We start from the raw sequence: 25,000 nt of genomic DNA on the forward strand, positions 1-25,000 counted from the left end.
TTTTACATCTCTGCCTATAGCGCCGGTAGGCTTTCTTCAGGGGCCTGGTGGTCGGCCCAAGCCCGTTATGGCGCAGGCAATTTTTATTTTTATAGTGGCGCCAATTATGCTTGGCTCATGCTGACCCCGGGAACTCATTTTTTATTCACTTGGACGGTTTCTTCTAGAGTCCGGGTTGATGGGTGGCCTTCAGGACAGCATGTGGGTAGTCGTAGGCCACTCTGCGGTGACTGAAAAATCCCAGTTGGTATAGCGTGGGGATTCGAATCGACGTTGTTCATGGCGTAATGAATGCGGGGTCCGCACGCTAACCACTCAGCTTATATGATGCTCATATTTTATTAGTTTTTTTTTTACATCAAAGGAGACGGCTCAAGGGCAACAAAAAATGTGAAAAAAAAAAGGCCGCTACTCGCCGCTCCCATAATAGACAAAAGTAAAGAGGAGCAAAAGAGAGGTCAATTTCGGGTGAAGAGGTGATTCTTCTTGAAAGAGGTCAAGTCATAGGCAGGAGGAAATAAAGACGAAGGAAGGCTGTTTCAGAGTTTACCAGTGAAGGGGATGAAAGAATGGAGATGCTGGTTAACTCTCACATAAGGTGAGAATGAGTAGAAAGTCGTGTGCAGCGGTGCCGCGGGAGGGGGGGAGGCATGCAGTTAGCAAGTTCAGAAGAGCAGTCAGCATGAAAATATCGATAGAAGATAGAAAGAAAGGCAATATGGCGGCGGAATTTAAGAGGTAGAAGACCATCGGTAAGAGGAGGAGAGCTGATGAGAAGAAAAGCCTTACGTTTTACTTCTTAATCTTTATTGTTTGTTTGTTTATGAATTTTAAAACATTTCTTACCTTACATTTCTCTTCTTCCATTATTATAATCTACTCTCTAATCCTCTTTTTGCTTCTCTCACGTCGCTTTCATTTAGTATTTTTTCCTCGGCGTCTTGGGTGTTTGGGGCTGATGAGTGTGGCGGAGTGTGCGCACTCCTGTCTCTGCTTGCTTCGTCCTTCATGGTGACAATACTAATAAGGACGAGAGAGAGAGAGAGAGAGAGAGAGAGAGAGAGATTATAGGGACCGCCCGGGGAATTTTTATCAACATTCTTCAACTGCTTCCAGAGGGCTGAAAATAACACCTTGGAATAACCTGGGAGACCCGGCGGAGCAGCCCTCGCTTTTGGGACGGGTATATAAGGGGGCGCGTCCCGGCGAGGGGCACACACCTCCTCACCCTCTGCAGCGATGAACACTCGCACCCTGCTGGTGGTGCTGCTGTAAGTGTGTGTCTGGGGGTGTGGGAGGGGGCATGCAGGTAGTCTTGCTTGCTGCATGCGTTACTGTGCATCAGTAACCCCAGGTGTTCCTTTCCTCTCCCCCAGGGTGTGCAGCGCCTTGCTGGCCAGCACCGGCGACACCACCACCGAGGCCTCGCCGGTGCCGGAGCCTGAGGCGGGCAGACCAAGACCCAGACCAAGACCCCCACGCTTACCCAGGCCAGATCGGAGACCAAGACCAGGTAAGGGTCTGCCCCGCTAGGTGGGGGTGTTCGGCGGTCACGGTGCACTCTTCTTCGTGGTTCGCGCTCCCAATTCCTCATTTTTAATGTTGACTTCCTTTGTTCTTAGGCCGGGGGTGACCGCCCGCTGAGGCTCTTCCTTCCCTGGGGTGGCTGTGAGTGTCAAGGCTCCTGCAAGTGCTGACCCCTCCACCATGACCTGACCCGCACGAACACCGCCAACGGACCACGGACCACGGACAACTCTCATGTTATGCTTTCACTATATTTACTCCTCAATAAAGGCATGCAGTTCTCCCGCTATGTGGCGCCTCATTACCCTGTGTGGGGACGGGGGACAGCGGTGGGTCCAGGGCCTGGCAGGACCTGGTGGTGACGAGGGAGTGCCTTTGTCACGGACCCTAACACCATCATCAGGGAAACTGTAACAACACACCAGGAGATCTGTAAATGTACAGCACTGAGCGCCGGGCACTGAACCCGGGCCTCGGGGATGAAGGCGGAGCACCACACCCACTGAACCACCGGCGTGCTACGGGACCACTGCCAGGTTAAGCGTCCCGGTAAGTTGCTTGTGATATCAACGGTTTTTACTGTCAAAGGTTTTGCTTTACCTTGGCACCATTACACTGCCAACCTGTTCATGTGTGTTCTCATGAGTGTGTTGCCTTCGCGTACATGTCTACGCCCCACATGACTGTTGCCTGCACACACATCTTGCTCCTCCAGGCACTTGTTCTGCTCCCCCCCCTCCCCCCCCCCCCCGCCACACCCCGTATGCTCCACAATGTGCACTTCGTAACCCAACCTTAGTCTCTCTCTTCGCTTACCCACGCCCTTCAGTCAATACCAACGACAACACGCTGCAGTAATCTCTCTCTCTCTCTCTCTCTCTCTCTCTCTCTCTCTCTCTCTCTCTCTCTCAGTGGAACGCCAGCACTCCGTGGGCGAGCAGCTGGGTGGCCCTTCTGCGGCGGCGAGGTTGACCCGCTTGGTCATCCTCGCTTTGGGCCCCCCCGCTGCAGTCAAGTCGCCCGTGTACCGCTACGGGTTGCTACTGGGCGCCTGCCCGGAGGGCCTGTGCCTCCGTCGCTGCTCGCCGGCTGCTACCCGTGGCTGTGGCGGCGGCGGAGGCGTCCCTTCACCCGCCGGGACTTGAATTGCCCGCCTCCCCTTACAGGGCCGCCTTTGAGCAAAGGCCCTGTCCCCCTATCAAGGGAGAAAATCTTTAAGACGAAGAAGTCTCTCTCTCTCTCTCTCTCTCTCTCTCTCTCTCTCTCTCTCTCTCTCTCTCTCTCTCTTTCTCTCTCTGCCTTCACCTCAAACGGTTAAAACACGGCTCATGGCGCTCCGTACCTGCCACGGGTCAGCTGGTTGACCCTAGCCTCCCTCCCCAACCCCCCTTCCGTTCTTCAAGGAACCCATCACTCCGAGGACACAACGCTTGGAAGAACATTTCGTGTAATGCAGTGACGACACAGTGGCCGACAAAGTGCTGTGTGTGTAGCGCCGAGGGAGGCAGGGATTGGCCTGGTGGCAGAGCGTGCTCGACGAGCTTTTTTTTTTTTTTTTTTAAATGCTGCCTGTAGCGCAGGTGGCTTTCTTGAGGTGCCTCTTCGACGGCCCCAGCCCGTTAGTGGCGCAGGCGAATTTAATTTAAAGTGGCTGCCATGACATGACTGTTTGCTTGGCCCACGCTGCCCCACGGTTCTCATCTTGACCGAAGTCACTGAAGTTAAGGTTGATTGAAGACCCGGGCGGCATGTGGGTAATCTTCCGCCACGGGCTCACCACGCCTGCACGCTGGCCACTCGGCCACCGCCTACCCAGACAACAGGATGATATGCCCGGGGCGGGGCCGCTGGTCACGGGGTCTGCGGGAAACCCATCCATCAGGCGCGTCTTGACAAACAGCACCTGGCACCTGGCGCTGTGTCCAGGCGGGTATAAGAGGCGGGGAAAATGGAAGTCCCAAACATTCCCTGCTGACCCACGAGATGGAGCGACGCACCCTGCTGGTTGTGCTGCTGTGAGTGTGTGTGTGTGTGTATGTGTGTGTGTGTGTGTGTGTTGCACGAGTCACAGTACATCTGTAACCCAGTGTCTTACCTCCCCTCACCAGGGTGTGCAGCGCCTTGCTGGCCACCACCGCCGAGGCCTTGCCGGTGCCTGAGCCTGAGTTTGAGCCTGAGCCCTGGCGCGGTTCCTACACAAGACCAAAACCCCGACCCCCACGGTACCATCATCACGGTGAGTGTGTTCGGGGTCACGGCGCACACTTCCTCGAAATTCACGTTCCTCGCTCTTAGCTTTGACTTATTTCCTTGGCACTTAGGTCGACCTTGTCAGACGCTTCCATCCCTCACACCAACTATTTCCACAGGCCGAAAAGGGGAGCAGTCGGATTCTATTAAGTGTTATTTTGGTTCATGGTAACAGAGGAAGTGTCAAACTACCACCAGGGTCACAAAACTACTCCTGGAAATTCCCCAAACTCCTGTGAATGCTTTGTCAATATGTGTGCTTGGGTGCCGAAACATTTAAGAATATGACCCTCAGCCCCCCGTGTAGTGCTTGTCCGCTGACGCTCTTCCTTCCCTCAGGCTGCGTGTGTATCAGTGGTTATTGTCCGTGCGGACCTCCTCCAACTGTATCTCTTTAAACCTTGCTCCAACCGTGACCTAACATTCGCCATTCCCGCACGAACACCGCCAACGGACCACGGGCCGCGGACACGGACAACTCTCACTATTATACTTACATAGTATTTACTCCTCAATAAAGGCATGCAGTTTTCCTGTTATAAAGCATCTCATTACCCTGTGCTGGGGGTGGGGGGGAAGGGGCATATGGTTGTTCCTCACCTTTGGGTCGTTCACGGGGAGTCAGGAGTGATGACGCGACTCCTTTCTGAGGAGAGGCGGGGGAAGGAGGAAGGGTGGAGGAACAGCCGCGGAGAGGTAGACGTATTGATAAAGAGCTGAAGTGTGGGCAGTTTTCTGCTCATATGATTGTTTAGACACCGTTTCTGGCACCATGAGTTTGCTAACTGGCTCGCATTGCGTCACATTACCGTTCAGGCTCTGTCTGATGTTAGGAACCTCACTTTGTTATGCTGGGATCACACATCTGGGATTTCGCTCTGCGACGGTCGGCGATTTTGAAAATGCACGAAATCGTGGGCGCATCGCCATTGTCTCTGCGCGTTTGCCTCTGTTTCAACTCACGGCAACATGGCGAGGGAGGGTCCCTCGCCTATACGCACACGAGGGCGACAGGCGAGGGGACGTCGAGGTGAATCGTGCGTGAATGCGCGCAACTGTACGCAGAGGAGCCCGATTTTGAAAATAAAACCCGTTGCGATGGTCCGGGATGGACGCAGGGCCTGGCGACTATGCGCGACCGCCCATGGTCTAGTCGCTCGACGACGCTCGACGTCGCACGCATGGTCGAGAAAACGTCGAGGGCGTGTCGCTGTACAACCCATATAGCCGGGCAACACTTAGCGCTCTCTCTTCCATCCATCCCCCCACACATCATACATTATATATATATATATATATATATATATATATATATATATATATATATATATATATATATATATATATATATATATATATATATATACACACACACACACACACACACACACACACACACACACACACACACTAACTAACTAACCAGGAATTAGTCTTGGCACCCTGCATATCCCGACCTTATAGGTTTTCAATATGGTAAAATAATTCCCATTTGGCAACGCCAGTTGCTTGTGTCGACTCAAATTTAATAGTCGGTTAGTAACGACCACCCAGTGCTTCAAGTAAGTAGTAGCCCGTGCTACCCTCCCTTGCTGTTGCTGATATTGCTTTATTGTTTCTTGCTTCTAATTCAGCAGTTCTTAACCTGGGGGTCGAGATCTCCTGGGAACGACGTAAGTTGTTTTGAGGAATATTGGATTTTATTCGTAAGGTGTAAGGTTTTCTGCATGTTATACCGTATCTACAATTTCTGTAATAAATTGTAAGTGGAAAGAGTTTTACAATCTGTAATAACTTGCTAATAAGCTAATGAAGTAGTCAAGAGAAATACATTATAATTTTACTGTGTACCCTAGTTAACAATTTTACTGTGTACACTAGCTTATAATTTTGCATTTTGTTAAACCAGGCTATTATTTTGCATTTAGGAATACTATTCTATTATTTTGTATTCATGAATACTAGGCTATTATTTAGCAGTTAGGAATACTATTCTATTATTTTGTATTCATGAACACTAGGCTATTATTTAGCAGTTAGGAATACTATTCTATTATTTTGTATTCATGAACACTAGGCTATTATTTAGCAGTTAGGAATACTATTCTATTATTTTGTATTCATGAACACTAGGCTATTATTTAGCAGTTAGGAATACTATTCTATTATTTTGTATTCATGAACACTAGGCTATTATTTTGCACTTAGGAATACTCTTCTATTATTTTGTATTCATGAATACTAGGCTATTATTTAGCAGTTAGTTAGGAATACTATTCTATTATTTTGTATTCATGAACACTAGGGTATTATTTAGCAGTTAGTTAGGAATACTATTCTATTATTTTGTATTCATGAATACTAGGCTATTATTTAGCAGTTAGTTAGGAATACTATTCTATTATTTTGTATTCATGAACACTAGGGTATTATTTAGCAGTTAGTTAGGAATACTATTCTATTATTTTGTATTCATGAATACTAGGCTATTATTTAGCAGTTAGTTAGGAATACTATTCTATTATTTTGTATTCATGAACACTAGGCTATTATTTAGCAGTTAGTTAGGAATACTATTCTATTATTTTGTATTCATGAACACTAGGGTATTATTTAGCAGTTAGGAATACTATTCTATTATTTTGCATTTATGACAACTAGGGTATTATTTTGCATTTAGGAATACTGTTCTATTATTTTCCATTCAGGTACACTAAGCTATTATTTAGCAGTTAGGAATAATATGCTATTATTATAAATTCATAAATATTAGGCTATTATTTTGCAGGCGGGCAGGGTAGCGGCGTGTGGTTGGACAGCGTTGAGTGCGAGCGAGCGGTCGCTTCCCAAGACGCCAACGGTTTTTCACACCCTCCCGCTCCCTCGCTGCCATCTCGCTTCCCGAAGCAGCGTCGCTGCCATACGCACGATGTACAAAGTCACTCGCATATACGCTCGCATACACCGCGACCCCTTGCGCTTGACGAGGGTATGCGAGCGCATACTGCGATGGTCTCTCGCTTAACCGTGCGAATAATCGTGCGATTTGGCCACTATCGCAGACTTCAAAAGACTTTTTGAACATTTCAAAATGTTCGCGCGACGGGCCGGCAACCGCAAGTCGTGCGAACTTTACCGCGCGACAATTGCGACTAATCGCATCGCAGGGACGTCGCTACGATGTCGAGCGTATATGCCGATTTTGAAAATTTTCAAAATCGCCAACCGTCGCAGAGCGAAATCGCGGATGGTGATCCCAGCATTAGGCGTTCACTCAGTTGTTTAGTGTTCTGTGTGTTCTAGGCGTAATACAAGACTTATCGTTGTAGTGGAACCCCGTAATAGTTCAGATGAGTGTGTTCGAGCGGTAGGCTTTCTTGGTGGGCCTGGTGGTCGGCTCAAGCCCGTAATAGCGCAGGCAAGTATTTAAGAGTGGCGCCGTTCCGCTCGGTTCGCATTGTTCCCCGAAGTTAATTTCTGATTCCCTTTTCAGTGGCGTCCACACTAGGGGTGACCAGGCCTGGAATTCCGTCTTTGGCTCCGCACAACTGTCGTGCCCGGAAATTCGGGGCACTAAATGATGTTAAAAAGGGAAATTCAACTAATGGATATCTGGGGAAAAACAAGGGGTACTCGCCCTGGGGGTAGTTTTGCTGCCACCACCCAGAGATCTACCGATGAACTATGTCACCGGTAGCTCACTGGGAACCTTAAAGTATATGTATATAAAAGACTAAGGATTTAATGAGGGATTAAAGTGACCCAGAGCGAGACTCTGATCCCTTGGGCAGGGGGTAACGTGGTGAAGGGGGAGGACTCGGGGCGGTAAAAATGTACTTTAACTCCACAACCGGCCGGACAAAACTCACGACGGGGAGAAGAGATAAGAAATAAAGGCCTATAAATAGGGGTTGGTACATTTATTCATGTGAGACTTAGTTTAGAAGGTATACATAGTCATAACTGACGACACGGTTTACAGTTAACTGCTCACTGAAGGCACGATTTACCCGAAACTGACAGAAGTGGGGGAATGGACACACGACTGGGTTCTAGTTTCTCCTCTCACAATGGTAATCAGAACATGGCTGAGAATTCTCCACGAAACCCTTACCCTTGCGCGGGTGTACAACTATTGCAAAACAGGTACATAAGATATATGACAAAACCACAGGGAGGGGGGACTCTACACTTCCTGGGAGGCCCGTACACAGCGAGAACAATTTCTGTCGAAACGACAAAACATACAGCCCCCTATTTTACTAACACTTCTTACTCAAGAGATAAACCACAGATTAATGGCCTATATACTCACAAAAAATACTTTCTGCAATAGGGGATAAAGAAGGAAATTTTGGAGTTCGATTCCCCGTTCCAACCCCATAAGGCTCCAAGAACGCTTAAGGGGTCTCTCTCCTACAACCACTATCACGGAAAGAAGAGGAGTACTGAGATTAACAACTAAAAGAACACGTCGGGAAAGATACACGGGTTCGTGTGGGTGTGTGGGGTGTGTGTGTGTGTGCAGGGAGTGGGCCGCCAGAACCTGTAAAACACAGCGGGTGAGCCTCGAGTCTCCTATTTCATTTGCTGGGATCAGAAATGCATTTACAGGATTATTAAGATACACATTGGCTAAAGGGGAGACGGTAATTGAACTGGGGAGCACGTAGGGGGGGAACAAATGGGGGGGGGGCGAAGGCGGGAGAGCCACGTACATACCTGTAAAACACAGCGGGTGAGCCTCGAGTCTGCCCGGGAAAACTTCTTCTTCTTCTTTGATATTTACCAGTTCGGTGACTGGATGGGCTGTGTTTAGAGCCCTGCAGAGGTGTGGGTCGCTGAGCTGTGCTCGCCGCCCTGGGCCATGGGGAGTCAACGTGTCCGCATTTACGGAGTGTTGAATGCACCCCATAGCCGTGCGGGCGCCCGGGAAAACGCTACCCCGAGTTTTTATACCCGCCCTGGGGCGGCCCCGTCGCGCGGACAATGGAGGCCAAGTAGCTGATTTATAATCTATTACGGTTTAATTCCAAAATGAAGGGAAGACTAGGGTAGTTTATATATGGGTACGGTCTCTTAACGTGCAAGGTGACGAAATTTCATGTGGAGCAGCGGAAAAAATCTACGCAAGGGTGGATGAATTTAACTGATAGGGCATTGACAAGCAAGGGCTGGCAACAATTCCGAAGTGCGTGCGCTGGTAGGGGGGAAGGGGAGGAAAGGGAGGGGCGACAGACGCTAAGTTCTGGCGGGAAAGTGACGTAAGTATTGCACCACATTGTGTAATAGTAGTCTGAGGGGGGGGGGGGGTGATGTGTTATGTTATAGGTTGTGATCAAGGATACCTAAATGCAATTTCTTACATATCTATGATGGCCTTATAGTGACTTATAACTACTCATAACTACTTATGCTCACTTATAACTACTTGTAATCACTTATAATGACAACCTACGTCTTTTCCTTATACTTCTAAGTTTCTTCTCCTGCCTTCACATCCCGGCATTACACGACTACCATATATGGTAAGGAAGGCGGGGCTACGCGGAGCGGCAGCGAGAGTCGAGCGAGAGGTATTTGGTGGGTGACCCAGCGGAGGCGGTATTTCTCGGGAACAATTTTGGTTGAGCAGGTCCCGTCCGTAAGCAAAATGCTGACGGATGAGGCTTTGCTCATGCACTAGTGGGGGTACTAGAGCGGATAGGCTTGAGCTATTTTCTGTTTCTCAGGCACCCCGCTCACGTTAAGCCGGCGTCACACTGGACCAAATCTGGCGAGCACGAGCTTTTGCTGGCAGCTTTTGCTCGCGGGGTGGCTCGCTCGTGAGCTTTTGCTCCTGCGTTTAGCTCGCTGCTTGGACGGGGAGCAGCTCGGCGAGCTGGCAGTCAAATGAGCTCTTTGGTGCACCGATATGTGAATAATATATATTGCCTAGTGTATTGAATCCGTATACCCATGATATTAGAGAACTTATTCACATACTCGTTTGATGTTTGATGGTGTTTGTAATAATTTATAATATTGTGAAAACTAGTGTTGGTTTTTATTTTGATTTCTGGATCCCTGACCAAGACCAAGACCGCCCAGCTGAAGTAAACACTCGCCATGACCACCTTCACTCCTAGTTCTAGAGTTCATTGGTCTTCTGGTATTATGCATTTTTTAATATTTAGAGTCAGGGACCATCCCGAGTTGTGGTACCACAGTCATCCACATTTATTTAAGTCTACGCTGAAGAAAGTTATGATGTTATGATGTTGTACACGCCATGGGTCTCCCTCCCTTCTCTTCAGCCATGAGTCCATGACCGAACCCAGACTCGTCTTTTCTTCTTCTGAGCTCGTTGAGTAACGGCAAGTAATGCCGTCACAGCTGCACACTTAGCCGTAATGCGAAGCGTAGGTGTAGTAGGCGCCAAGGTTGAGGCTTTGTTTACAATGTTGCTCGTCGCTCGCCCCTCGTCGCTCGTCAGTGTGACGACAACAGTGACTTGCTCGCGAGCAAAAACTGCCAGCCAGAGCTCGAGCTCGCCAGATTTGGGTCCAGTGTGACGCCAATTTTAGCCAGGACGTCTCACGTCACCCTGATTCGCCGGCTGAGACAAGTGCTCCTCCCACCTCAATGACGTCATCAGCCTCAAACTTGCTCTCCTCCTCTCCTTTCCTCTCTCAGGACCCAGACCTTCGGACGGTGACTTTCGCTGAGCTGCTGAGGAACATGATATTCACTAATAACACCATGATGCCACGTTTGATGGGCAGTGGGCAATCTTGGTCTTGATCTTGACTTTCAGGGACCGTATACCTACGTTCAAGTAGAAACAGATGTTGATTAATTTCTGTCAGTCATATTATGTTTTAATATAGTTATTTTTACACCGAAAACAAAAATGCATTTACAATAAATACACACCTCACCCTTCTTCCCTCCCTTCCTCACCTCACATGGATGAATGAGATGAATTTAAGAGTTGCTCAGTTGATACAAATACGGTTGGAGATTTATATGTAATGTTAAAGAGTTTTAAAGACAGACAAGGCAGGTGAATGAATAACAAGTGCTCACGAGTAGTACTGTGCACCAAAAACATTGGATTGCTGTGAGTGTGTGTGTGTCTGTGTGTGTGTGTGTGTGTGTGTGTGTGTGTGTGTGTGTGTTTCTGTATGGAAAGTAGTAAAACAAGGAGAGAGAGAGAGAGAGAGAGAGAGAGTGTAGTGACCCTCTAAGTCTTCCCGTTTTCTCCACCTTCATTTCTTCAGTCTACCCTTAACTCACCATGTTCTCTTTCTCTTTCTCCTTTAGAGTCCGGGATGACAGGTGATCTTGAGGACGGCATGTGAATAGACGCGTCTCTCTCTCTCTCTCTCTCTCTCTCTCTCTCTCTCTCCTGATAGTCTCCTTACCTCTTCCATCACTAATTTCTTCTCCTCAAAGCCCTTCATATGCCTCTCTCTCTCTCTCTCTCTCTCTCTCTCTCTCTCTCTCTCTCTCTCTCTCTCTCTCTCTCATCCCTTTTTCCTCCTCCTCCTCATCATCATCATCATTTCTTCCTTCCTTTTTCCTCCTCTGCATACACAATTCCCTTCCTTTCCTTCCTCATCTGTTAACCCTCCTCTCTTGAAGTCTCATGTTGTACTTCCTCCTCCTCAGAGACACGCCAGTCCTCGTCGACAGACCGACTTGGTCGGCTAGATTTCGATCGCCGATAGAGTCGGTCTGACGGCTCCCTGCTACGGGCCGCCTTTGGCAAAGGCCCGTGCTCCCTCGTGCAAGAGTGAGCAATCTCCCCCCCCCCCCCTCCTCCTTCTTCCTCTTCCTTCTCCTCCAATGACAAATGTCTTTTTAATGTCGACAAATGCAAAGTTATGCACATTGGGTCCCAAAATAGTAACCACACATACATCATGAATGGGAAACCTCTGCAGGCGATGCAGGAGGAAAAGGATCTTGGAGTCACTATCAGCAGTGACCTGAAACACGCGAATCACTGTAAAAAAGCATACAAAGCCAACACTATGCTTGGGTGCAGGAGGAAAAGGATCTTGGAGTCACTATCAGCAGTGACCTGAAACACGCGAATCACTGTAAAAAAGCCTACAACAAAGCCAACACCATGCTTGGGCTCATAGCGAGGAACTTCGAATGTAAAACACCAGACGTGATGATATCCTTGTATAATTCCATGGTAAGACCGCGCCTCGAGTATGCAGTACAGGTCTGGTCTCCTAATTACAGAAAGGACATTGCTTTACTGGAAAGGATTCAACGACGCGCCAAAAAGATGATTCCAACCTTAAGGGCTCAATCGTACGAGGAACGACTCAAGCGACTCAATCTCTTTACATTGGAGAAAAGACGCCTACGAGGGGATATGATTCAAGTCTTCAAGTATCTGAAAAAGTTCAATAACGTCGATTACTCCAAATTCTTTGAACTGCAAACCAACTCAAGAACTAGAAATAACGGTTTACCCATTCAGTCGAGTCGATGAAACACAGACATTGGAAGGAGTTTCTTTTCAAACCGAGTCATCCGCTACTGGAACAATCTTCCCTCAGAAGTAGTAAATGCGAATACCATCAACTCCTTCAAATATAGAATCGACCGTCATTTCGCTGCGTCGGGAGTAAACTGAATAACGAGGTGCTTTCTTCTGCTCCTCAATATCGAGGTGCTTTCATCTGCTCATCAAGCCCCAAGTGGCGGTCGAGCAGATTAAATCACCCAAGCGGGCGACCTCGTAATGAGCCAATAGGCTTTCTGTTGCCTGCATTTCCATGTTTCCTACTCCTCCTCCTCCTCCTCTTTTGACTCGGTTACTATTAATATGATTTTCCTAAAGGCGAAGTGAAGGGTAACCAGTTCTCTAAGTGTACGCGACAAGAAAATAAGAAAATGACAATAGGAAAAGAAGAAAATGAAAAGAAAAGAAGAAAATGACAATAGGAAGAGAAGAAAATTATAATAAAAAAGAAGAAAATGACAAGGGGAAAAGAAGAAAATGACCCAAAAATGACAATAAGAAGAATATGACAATAGCAAAAAGAAAAAAACTGACAATAGGTAAAATAAAATGAGAATAAGAAAAGAAAATGAGAATAAGAAAAGAAAATGAGAATAAGAAGATAAGAAAATGAGAAGAGAAAATGAGCACAAGAAATGAAGAAAATGACAACAGGAAAAGAGGGAAATGAGGTAAACGTGAGAATATTATAAAAACAAAAACAAAAACAACAAAAAAAACATTAATAAGAAAAGCGCAAAAAATGACATAAAGAGTAAAATGACATAAAAAAAAAGAAAATAACATAAAAGACAGTGACAAAAATAAGATGAGGGAAATGATGTGAATAATAAAGAAAAAAAAAATAGACACTATCCCTCCCCCTTACACAATACTTACATATTCGCCCAGTTCCCCCTCTCTCTCTCTCTCTCTGGGAAATATTTCTTCACGATTGGAAATTCCGACAAACTGCGTTGAGTATCCATGCAACCAAGGGGGTCATCGCTCTCTCTCTCTCTCTCTCTCTCTCATGCTAGTATATTCTCTTTTTTTTTCACTCTCTTAATATCTCTTTCTCTTCCTATCTCTATCTTTCTTTGTATATTCCCGACTCTCCCATTTGTCTATCAGTCCTTGTGTAACTTTTTTCTCTCTATATCTATCTCTATATCTATATTTCTTTCTATCTGTTCGTCGTTTTGCCTGTCTATTGATCTTTCTGTCAAAATATCTATCTATCCACCTATCTATCTGTTTATTTATTCATCTATCTGTCTATCTGTCTATCTAATCCACGAATTACCTTTACATAATTACGAATACATCTGTCCATTTAAATTCCTTTGCGCCTTTTTATATTTCTGTATCCTAATCACCTTTATTATCTTTTTATATTACTTTCATCATTATTATTCCTTTATTATTATTATTTCTTAATCATCAGATATCAGGAGAGAGAGAGAGAGAGAGAGAGAGAGAGAGAGAGAGAGAGAGAGAGAGAGAGAGAGAGAGAGAGAGAGAGAGAGAGAGAGAGAGAGAGAGAGAGAGAGAGAGAGAGAGATTATAGGGGCGGCCCGAGGAATTTTTTTCAACATCCTTCAACTTCTTCCAGAGGGCTGGAAATAACACCTTGGAATAACCTTGGAGACCCGGCGGCGCACCCCTCACTTTTGGGTCGGGTATTTAAGGGGGCGCGTCCCGGCGAGGGGCACACACCTCCTCACCCTCTGCAGCGATGAACACTCGCACCCTGCTGGTGGTGCTGCTGTAAGTGTGTGTCTGGGGGTGTGGGAGGGGGCATGCAGGTAGTCTTGCTTGCTGCATACGTTACTGTGCATCAGTAACCCCAGGTGTTCCTTTCCTCTCCCCCAGGGTGTGCAGCGCCTTGCTGGCCAGCACCGGCGATACTACCACCGAGGCCTCGCCGGTGCCGGAGCCTGAGGCCAACCCAAGGTTCATACCCAGACCCAGACCAAGACCCCCACGCTTACCCAGGCCAGATCGGAGACCAAGACCAGGTAAGGGTCTGCCCCGCTAGGTGGGGGTGTTCGGCGGTCACGGTGCACTCTTCTCGTGGTTCGCGCTCCCAATTCCTCATTCTTAATTTTGACTTCCTTGGTCGTTAGGCCGGAGGTGACCGCCCGCTGAGGCTCTTCCTTCCCTGAGGTAGCTGCGTGTGTCAAAGTGCTGACCCCCTCCACCATGACCTGACCCGCACGAACGCCGCCAACGGACCACGGACAACTCCCATCTTATGCTTTCATTGTATTTACTCCTCAATAAAGGCATGCAGTTCTCCCGCTATGTGGCGCCTCATTACCCTGTGTGGGGACGGGGGGCAGCGGTGGGTCCAGGGCCTGGCAGGACCTGGTGGTGACGAGGGAGTGCCTTTGTCACGGACCCTAACACCATCACCAGGGAAACTGTAACAACACACCAGGAGATCTGTAAATGTACAGCGCTGAGCGCCTCCCTTTACAGGGCCGCCTTTGAGCAAAGGCCCTGTCCCCCTATCAAGGGAGAAAATCTTTAAGACGTTAAGACGAAGAAGTCTCTCTCTCTCTCTCTCTCTCTCTCTCTCTCTCTCTCTCTCTCCGCCCGTGTAAACAGACACCATACACCACAACAAACTCGTAACACTGAACCCTCCAGTACCACCACCTCTATTACCAAGCCTCAAGATAACCTAAGAGTCCTTAGTTTCAATGCGCGTAGCCTAAGAAACAAGTTTGATGGACTGCGATGTCTTGATCTGACAGAAAACTTTGACGTAATTGCTATAACCGAAACATTTATCGACACCACAAATATTGATTTAAGTTCCGAATACAACATAGATGGCTACAGACTCTTCAACAATGATCGTGTAAACCGTTGAGGGGGTGGTGTCGCCCTTTTTGTCAAAAGCTATTTGCAACCCACTGACAAAACACCAAGAAACAGTAACGTTGAACATTTGTGCGTGCGAATAAACACTGCAAAAGTCAATTTAAATATATCTGTCACTTACAGGCCTCCGGGGCAATCACTCGATGCCGATCTTGAAATGTAGAGCGTCTTAAGGCAGTCACTTAATAACAGCGACTCACTGATACTAGGAGACTTTAACCTCCCCCATATCGACTGGGCGACACTGTCGGGTACAGAAGGTGAGCCCCATAGAATGATCGAATTTTTAGAGGAAAATTATCTATGCCAAATGGTTTCTGAGCCAACTCGACAAAATAACATACTTGACCTTGTTATAGCGACCCAAGATAACCTAGTCAGTAATGTCACGGTAGAACATCTCGGTTCCTGCGATCATAAACTAGTGCGCGTTGACATTAAAGCTCAAACATCGGTGACTGAAAATAAAGTAAAGGTGCCCAATTTCAAAAGAGCCAACTTCGTAGAAATCCGACGAAAACTAATAGATATGCAACTATCAGATGATGGCAATGTAGAGGACGCCTGGCTAAGCTCTCTCTCTCTGGAAAATTTATCTTCACGATTGGAAATTCTGACAAACTGTGTTGAGTATCCATGCAACCAAGGGGGTCATATCTCTCTCTCTCTCTCTCTCTCTCTCTCTCTCTCTCTCTCTCTCATGCTAGTATGTACTCATTTATTTATTTTTGTTTACTCTCTTAATATCTCTTTCTCTTCCTATCTCTATCTTTCTTTGTATATTCCCGACTCTCCCATTTGTCTATCAGTCCTTGTGTAACATTTTTCTCTCTATATCTATCTCTATATCTATATTTCTTTCCATCTGTTCGTCTTTTTGCCTGTCTATTGATCTTTCTGTCAAAATATCTATCTATCCACCTATCTATCTGTTTATTTCTTCATCTATCTGTCTATCTGTCTATCTAATCCACGAATTACCTTTACATAATTACGAATACATCTGTCCATTTAAATTCCCTTGCACCTTTTTATATTTCTGTATCCAAATCACCTTTATTATCTTTTTATATTACTTTCATCATTATTATTTCTGTTATTATTATCATTTCTTAATCATCAGATATCAGGGGAGAGAGAGAGAGAGAGAGAGAGAGAGAGAGAGAGAGAGAGAGAGAGAGATTATAGGGGCGGCTCGGGGAATTTTTTTCAACATCCTTCAACTTCTTCCAGAGGGCTGGAAATAACACCTTGGAATTACCTTGGAGACCCGGCGGCGCAGCCCTCGCTTTTGGGACGGGTATTTAAGGGAGCGCGTCCCGGCGAGGGGCACACACCTCCTCATCCTCTGCAGCCATGAACACTCGCACCCTGCTGGTGGTGCTGCTGTAAGTGTGTGTCTGGGGGTGTGGGAGGGGGCATGCAGGTAGTCTTGCTTGCTGCATGCGTCACTGTGCATCAGTAGCCCCAGGTGTTCCTTTCCTCTCCCACAGGGTGTGCAGCGCCTTGCTGGCCAGCACCGGCGACACCACCACCGAGGCCTCGCCGGTGCCTGAGCCTGAGCCCCAGCCATTGGTCGGAGCCGCAGTCAGAGCCGTATCGAGAGCCGTATCCAGGGCCAGGGCCAGACCCAAACCCAAACCAAAACCAAAAGAAAGACCCCCGCGCTTACCCAGGCCAGATCGGAGACCAAGACCAGGTAAGGGTCTGCCCCGCTAGATGGGGGTGTTCGGCGGTCACGGTGCACTCTTCTGGTGGTTCGCGCTCCCAATTCCTCATTCTTAATTTTGACTTCCTTGGTCCTTAGGCCGGGGGTGAGAGCCCGCTGAGGCTCTTCCTTCCCTGAGGTGGCTACGTGTGTCAAAGTGCTGACCCCCTCCACCATGACCTGACCCGCACGAACACCGCCAACGGACCACGGACAACTCTCATTTTATGCTTTCATTGTATTTACTCCTCAATAAAGGCATGAAGTTCTCCCGCTATGTGGCGCTTCATTACCCTGTTTGGGGACGGGACACAGCGGTGGGTCCAGGGCCTGGCAGGACCTGGTGGTGACGAGGGAGTGCCTTTGTCACGGACCCTAACACCATCATCAGGGAAACTGTAACAACACACCAGGAGATCTGTAAATGTACAGCACTGAGCGCCGGGCACTGAACCCGGGCCTCGGGGATGAAGGCGGAGCACCACACCCACTGAACCACCGGCGTGCTACGGGACCACTGCCAGGTTAAGCGTCCCGGTAAGTTGCTTGTGATATCAACGGTTTTTACTGTCAAAGGTTTTGCTTTACCTTGGCACCATTACACTGCCAACCTGTTCATGTGTGTTCTCATGAGTGTGTTGCCTTCGCGTACATGTCTACGCCCCACATGACTGTTGCCTGCACACGCATCTTGCTCCTGCAGGCACTTGTTCTGTCAGTCATATTATGTTTTAATATAGTTATTTTTACACCGAAAACAAAAATGCATTTACAATAAATACACACCTCACCCTTCTTCCCTCCCTTCCTCACCTCACATGGATGAATGAGATGAATTTAAGAGTTGCTCAGTTGATACAAATACGGTTGGAGATTTGTATGTAATGTTAAAGAGTTTTAAAGACAGACAAGGCAGGTGAATGAATAACAAGTGCTCACGAGTAGTACTGTGCAGCAAAAACATTGGATTGCTGTGAGTGTGTGTGTGTCTGTGTGTGTGTGTGTGTGTGTGTGGAAAGTAGTAAAAAAAGGAGAGAGAGAGAGAGAGAGAGAGAGAGAGAGAGAGAGAGAGAGAGAGAGAGAGGGGGGGGGGGGGGCAAGAGGAGAGTGTAGTGACCCTCTAAGTCTTCCCGTTTTCTCCACCTTCATTTCTTCAGTCTACCCTTAACTCACCATGTTCTTTTTTCCTTTAGAGTCCGGGATGACAGGTGATCTTGAGGACGGCATGTGAATAGACGCGTCTCTGATTATTCTGCCTTCTTGAGTTTCCTCTCTCTCTCTCTCTCTCTCTCTCTCTCTCTCTCTCTCTCCTCTCTACCTCTTCCATCACTAGTTTCTTCTCCTCAAAGTCCTTCATGTCTCCTCTCGCTCTCTCTCTCTCTCTCTCTCTCTCTCTCTCTCTCTCTCTCTCTCTCTCTCTCTCTCTCTCTCTCTCTCTCTCTCTCTCTCTCTCTCTCTCTCTCTCTCTCTCATCCCCTTTTCCTCCTCCTCCTCATCATCATCATCATCTCTTCCTTCCTTTTTCCTCCTCTGCATACACAGTTCCCTTCCTTTCCTTCCTCATCTGTTAACCCTCCTCTCCTTAAGTCTCATGTTGTACTTCCTCCTCCTCCTCCTTCCTCTTCCTTCTCCTCCAATGGCAAATGTGTTTTAATGTCGACAAATGCAAAGTTATGCACATTGGGTCCCAAAATAGTAACCACACATACATCATGAATGGGAAACCTCTGCAGGCGATGCAGGTGGAAAAGGATCTTGGAGTCACAATCAGCAGTGACCTGAAACACGCGAATCACTGTAAAAAAGCATACAAAGCCAACACTATGCTTGGGTGCAGGAGGAAAAGGATCTTGGAGTCACTATCAGCAGTGACCTGAAACACGCGAATCACTGTAAAACAGCATACAACAAAGCCAACGCTATGCTCGGGTTCATAGCGAGGAATTTCGAGTGTAAAACACCAGACGTGATGCTATCCTTGTATAATTCCATGGTAAGACCGCACCTCGAGTATGCGGCACAATTTTGGTCTCCTAATTACAGAAAGGACATTGTTTTACTGGAAAGGATTCAACGACGCGCCACAAAGATGATTCCAACCTTAAGGGCTCAACCGTACGAGGAACGACTCAAGCGACTCAATCTCTTTACATTGGAGAAAAGACGCCTACGAAGGGATATGATTTAAGTCTTCAAGTATCTGAAAAAGTTCAATAACGTCGATTACTCCAAATTCTTTGAACTTCAAACCAACACAAGAACTAGAAATAACGGTTTACCCATTCTGTCGAGTCGATGTAACACAGACATTGGAAGGAGTTTCTTTTCAAACCGAGTCATCCGCTACTGGAACAATCTTCCCTCAGAAGTAGTAAATGCGAATAACATCAACTCCTTCAAATATAGAATCGACCGTCATTTCGCTGCGTCGGGAGTAAACTGAATAACGAGGTGCTTTCATCTGCTCCTCAATATCGAGGTGCTTTCATCTGCTCATCAAGCTCCAAGTGGCGGTCGAGCAGATTAAATCACCCAAGCGGGCGACCTCGTAATGAGCCAATAGGCTTTCTGTTGCCTGCATTTCCATGTTTCCTCCTCCTCCTCCTCCTCTTTTGACTCTGTTACTATTAATATGATTTTCCTTAAGGCGAAGTGAAGGGTAACCAGTTCTCTACGTGTACGCGACAAGAAAAGAAGTAAATGACAATAGGAAAAGAAGAAAATGAAAAGAAAAGAAGAAAATGACAATAGGAAAAGAAGAAAATGAAAAGAAAAGAAGAAAATGACAATAGGAAGAAGAAAATTATAATAAAAAAGAAGAAAATGACAAGGGGAAAAGAAGAAAATGACCCAAACATGACAATAAGAAGAATATGACAATAGCAAAAAGAAAAAAAAAACTGACAATAGGAAAAAGAAAAGAAAATGAGAATAAGAAGATAAGAAAATGAGAAGAAGAGAAAATGAGCACAAGAAATGAAGAAAATGAAAACAGGAAAAGAGGGAAATGAGGTAAACGTGAGAATATTATATAAATGAAAAAAAAAAAACATTAATAAGAAAAGCGCAAAAAATGACAAAGAGTAAAATGACATAAAAAAAAGAAAATAACATAAAAGACAGTGACAAAAATAAGATGAGGGAAATGATGTGAATAATAAAGAAAAAAAATAAACACTATCCCTCCCCCTTACACAATACTTACATATACGCCCAGTTCCCCCCCTCCCCCCCCCCTCTCTCTCTCTCTCTCTCTCTCTCTCTCTCTCTGGAAATTTTTTCTTCACGATTGAAAATTCCGACAAATTGTGTTGAGTATCCTAGTAACTAAGGGGGTTATCGGCCTCTCTCTCTCTCTCTCTCTCTCTCTCTCTCTCTCTCTCTCTCTCTCTCTCTCTCTCAAACGAAAAAGAAAAAGCAAAGAAAATATATAGATACCTCCTCCTTACCAAGATGGCGCTAAAGAAATGTTCGACTTGCACAGGAAACTTCTCTGGTCATTTCTTCTCAGGACGATCGACCGTCTGCAAGATCTGCCTGTTGACTCAGCAGATGGAAACGAGACTCCTTCAACAGGACGAAAGGCTAACGGCTGGCGAGAAGAAGATCACCGAACTAACAAGTACTGTTGATACCTTGCAGGAGTTTATCCAGTCCAACATCGTCGCCCCTCCTGCAATTGACGCCTCATCACCCTCCTCACCTGCACTCGATGCCCAGCCACCTTCCGAAGAAGGCACGTCACAGGAACCGGTAGAGCTGACGCTGAATGCTTCACCCCGTGAGAGGAGGAGCCAGACCCGCCCTAGAGCCATTTATCCTACTCATTGCTACAACAGATTTGCCATACTGGAGGAGGAGGAGGACGAGGAACAGAGCACCTTCTTGGTCGGTGACTCTATGATTCGCCATCAGGTGGTTGAATTCTGTGGCAGAGTCCCCGTCGTAGGCGTAACTACTGTTATCCTGGAGCTGGTGTTGACGACATCACAGCTGCCCTGGACGAGGTCTCCGCTGAGGCCTCTAATGACTCACTCTTTGTTCTCCACACAGGTACAAACGACGTCACCACGACCCGGTCTGAGGAACTGCTGGACAAGTACCGTAGGCTCATCCAGAAGTATAAGACTAAATCCGCTTATATTTTGATTTCAGGAATTCTACCACGGACATGGGATGAGGGCGACTTCTACAGTAAGGCCTTCAGCCTCAACAACCGCCTGCAGACTCTCTGCGGAGAGCTTGACGTCGAATTCTTTAACGCCTGGAACGATTTCTACGGCCAGAGTAGACTTTTCAAAGGGACGGCATACACCTGTCCCCCATCAGGGCAGCCAGATTTGGAAGGCGCCTCAACAACGCCGTAGGTAACGCCTCAACAACAAAACACGACTCTCAGCCACGTCCTTCCATCCCGCCCGTGTAAATAGACACCTCACACCGCAACAGACTCGTAACATTGAACCCTCCAGTAACTCTATTACCAAGCTTCAAGATAACCTAAGAGTCCTTAGTTTCAATGCGCGTAGCCTAAGAAACAAATTTGATGAACTGCGATGTCTTGCTCTGACAGAAAACTTTGACGTAATTGCTATAACCGAAACATTTATCGACACCACTAATATTGATTTAAGTTCCGAATACAACATAGATGGCTACAGATTCTTCAACAATGATCGTGTAAACCGTAGAGGGGGTGGTGTCGCCCTTTTGTCAAAAAGCTACTTGCAACCTACTGACAAAACACCAAGAAACAGTAACGTTGAACATTTGTGCGTGCGAGTAAACATTGCAAAAGTCAATTTAAATATATCTGTCACTTACAGGCCTCCGGGGCAATCACTTGATGGCGATCTTGAAATGTACAGCGTCTTAAGGCAGTCACTTAATAACAGCGACTCACTGATACTAGGAGACTTTAACCTCCCCCATATCGACTGGGCGACACTGTACGGTACAGAAGGTGAGTCCCATAGAATGATCGAATTTCTAGAGGAAAATTATCTAAGCCAAATGGTTTCTGAACCAACTCGACAAAATAACATACTTGACCTTGTTATAGCGACCCAAGATAACCTAGTCAGTAATGTCACGGTAGGAGAACACCTCGGTTCCTGCGATCATAAACTAGTGCGCGTTGACATTAGAGCTCAAACATCGGTGACTGAAAATAAAGTTAAGGTGCCCAATTTCAAAAGAGCCAACTTCGTAGAAATCCGACGAAAACTAATAGATATGCAACTATCAGATGACGGCAATGCAGAGGACGCCTGGCTAAACTTTAAAAATCACTTACTCACTCAGCAGGACACATTTGTCCCCTTGTGCACCTTGGTTTAATAGCGAAATTAAACACTCAGTCAAGGAGAGAAAATTGTCTTACAGGTTAAAGAAAGACCAAAGCACGCCCGAAAACATTAGACTTTACAATGATGCAAGGCGACGAGTAAAAAGATTAGTGCATCAGGCAAAGCGTAGATATGAAGAAAATATTGCAGCCAACTGTAAAAATAATCCGAAATCCTTCTTCAGTTACATAAACAACAGAAAGGCGATCAGAAGTGGAATTGGACCTTTAATAAACAGCGACGGTGCACTAGTGACTGACAGCCAACACGTTGCAAACCTATTAAATAATTACTTTTCCTCGGTGTTTAATAATAACAGTCCTCCCACCACCACCACCAACACCAGTACTAATGTAAATCCCGAGCATGCATTGTCTAACTTTGAAATAAAACCCGATGAAGTCCTTAAAGCCCTCAAATCACTTAAAACAAATAAAAGTCCTGGACCTGATAAAGTATATCCAACTCTGCTGAAAGAAACAAAGAGCGAAATACTCTCCTCCCTCACAACCGTATTCAATATGTCCTTGCGACAAGGCATGGTTCCTTCAGATTGGAAAAAGGCTAACGTGACACCGATTTTTAAGAAAGGAGACAAAAAAGTACCAGGTAATTACAGGCCCATTAGTCTAACTTCGGTTGTAGGTAAGCTACTTGAGGGCATAATTAGAGACAAAATTGTGAGTTACCTTGAAAGCCACTCATTAATTGGGGACTCACAACATGGCTTCCGAAAAAAAGATCCTGCCTATCAAATCTATTAACCTTTTATAACGACCTCTTCACTGTTTATGACGTAACCAAATCACTGGACGTAGTCTATCTTGATTTCCAGAAAGCGTTTGATAAAGTCCCGCATCATAAATTACTTTACAAATTAAAACAAATAGGTATTGACGGTCAGGTAAACCAATGGATCGCGAATTGGTTGAGCAACAGACAACAAAGAGTAGTGATTGACGGATTTAACTCAGAGTGGGCGCCTGTCACTAGTGGCGTCCCTCAGGGCTCGGTTCTTGGCCCAGTGCTCTTCATTATTTACATCAACGACGTGGATGTTGGACTCAATAACCGCATTAGTAAATTTGCAGACGACACAAAGATTGGTAACTCGGTTCTCACTGACGAAGACAGGCAAAGCCTCCAAGAGGATTTGCACAAAATTTCAGCTTGGTCGGATAGATGGGAGATGCCCTTTAACGTAGACAAGTGCCAGGTCCTTCAAGTTGGAACGAGGAATCAGAAGTTTGATTACGAAATGCGCGGCGTTAAACTCAAAAGCGTTCAATGCGTCAAGGACTTGGGGGTCAAAATCGCGTCAAACCTCAAATTCTCACAGCAATGCATCGATGCAGCAAATAAAGCGAACAGAATGTTGGGCTTCATTAAAAGAAACTTTTATTTAAGAATAAAGATGTAATACTCGCTCTACAACAGTTTAGTCAGACCCCACTTGGAATATGCGGTACAGTTTGGTCTCCTCACCATGCAAAGGATATTGCTAAATTAGAAGGTGTTCAGCGTCGGGCAACGAAAATTATCCCTTCCTTGCGCAACAAATCCTACGAAGAAAGGCTTTCTACCCTTAACATGTTCTCTCTTGAGAAACGTCGCCTCCGAGGAAAACTGATCGAATGTTTTAAAATACTTAATGGTTTCACGAATGTAGACAGATCAACATTGTTTATGATCGATGACACTTTGCGCACGAGGAACAATGGCGTAAAACTCAGATGTAGACAAGTAAATTCAGACTGCACCAAATTTTTCTTCACCAACGTTGTAGTGCGAGAATGGAATAAGCTCCCATCATCAGTGGTCCAGTGTAACACGATTGACTCCTTCAAAAATAAGCTCGACCGTCACTTCCTTCAACTTAATATCAACTAGAGTAGAAATGCAACGTTTTGGAGTCTTCTGATTAATGTAAAATCACTTAGGTTTAAGGACAGACCACCAAGTCTGGACCATGGGGTCTGTGTGGTCTGATTTTCTATGTAAATCTATGTAAATCTCTCTCTCTCTCTCATGCTAGTATATTCTCTTTTTTTTTCACTCTCTTAATATCTCTTTCTCTTCCTATCTCTATCTTTCTTTGTATATTCCCGACTCTCCCATTTGTCTATCAGTCCTTGTGTAACTTTTCTCTCTCTATATCTATCTCAATATCTAATTTTCTACCTATCTGTTCGTCGTTTTGCCTGTCTATTGATCTTTCTGTCAAAATATCTATCTATCCACCTATCTATCTGTTTATTTATTCATCTATCTGTCTATCTAATCCACGAATTACCTTTACATAATTACGAATACATCTGTCCATTTAAATTCCTTTGCGCCTTTTTATATTTCTGTATCCTAATCACCTTTATTATCTTTTTATATTACTTTCATCATTATTATTCCTTTATTATTATTATTTCTTAATCATCAGATATCAGGAGAGAGAGAGAGAGAGAGAGAGAGAGAGAGAGAGAGAGAGAGAGAGAGAGAGAGAGAGAGAGAGAGAGAGAGAGAGAGGGATTATAGGGGCGGTCCGGGGAATTTTTTCAACATCCTTCAACTGCTTCCAGAGGGCTGGAAATAACACCTTGGAATAACCTTGGAGACCCGGCGGCGCAGCCCTCGCTTTAGGGTCGGGTATTTAAGGGAGCGCGTCCCGGCGAGGGGCACACACCTCCTCACCCTCTGCAGCCATGAACACTCGCACCCTGCTGGTGGTGCTGCTGTAAGTGTGTGTCTGGGGGTGTGGGAGGGGGCATGCAGGTA

General features: G+C 46.1%; 2 protein-coding genes and 1 long non-coding RNA gene across 9 annotated transcripts in view; 2 read left to right on the forward strand and 1 right to left on the reverse strand.

The window, feature by feature from the left end:
- Nucleotides 1-16,578, reverse strand: part of LOC126983282 (uncharacterized) — a 32,056-nt gene extending 15,478 nt beyond the window's left edge. Inside the window, exon 1 of the long non-coding RNA XR_007735762.1 lies at nt 16,437-16,578. This is a non-coding gene — a long non-coding RNA (uncharacterized LOC126983282). The remainder of the gene's footprint in view (nt 1-16,436) is intronic.
- The window catches only part of LOC126983277 (uncharacterized), a 55,422-nt gene continuing 31,525 nt past the window's right edge, over nt 1,104-25,000 (forward strand). The window contains exons 1-3 of one of the 2 annotated variants that reach the window (XR_007735752.1): nt 1,104-1,271; nt 1,377-1,513; nt 1,623-2,076. The gene's annotated coding sequence lies outside the window, so the exon portion shown is untranslated. Of the gene's footprint in view, nt 1,272-1,354; nt 1,514-1,622; nt 2,077-25,000 lie in introns of both variants that reach the window. The other variant, XR_007735755.1, reaches the window with a different exon arrangement.
- Nucleotides 13,905-25,000, forward strand: part of LOC126983279 (procyclic form-specific polypeptide B1-alpha-like) — an 11,656-nt gene continuing 560 nt past the window's right edge. The window contains exons 1-2 of one of the 6 annotated variants that reach the window (XM_050835933.1): nt 13,905-14,053; nt 16,669-16,874. In XM_050835933.1, the coding sequence (XP_050691890.1) occupies nt 14,022-14,053; nt 16,669-16,874 (238 nt within the window). In that variant the 5' untranslated portion in view covers nt 13,905-14,021. Of the gene's footprint in view, nt 14,054-16,408; nt 16,564-16,601; nt 16,875-24,801; nt 24,960-25,000 lie in introns of those variants that run through there. The other 5 variants (XM_050835932.1, XM_050835931.1, XM_050835929.1 and 2 more) reach the window with 5 other exon arrangements.

The sequence above is a fragment of the Eriocheir sinensis genome, chromosome 53 (assembly GCF_024679095.1).
Source record: "Eriocheir sinensis breed Jianghai 21 chromosome 53, ASM2467909v1, whole genome shotgun sequence".
Lineage (NCBI taxonomy): Eukaryota > Metazoa > Arthropoda > Malacostraca > Decapoda > Varunidae > Eriocheir > Eriocheir sinensis.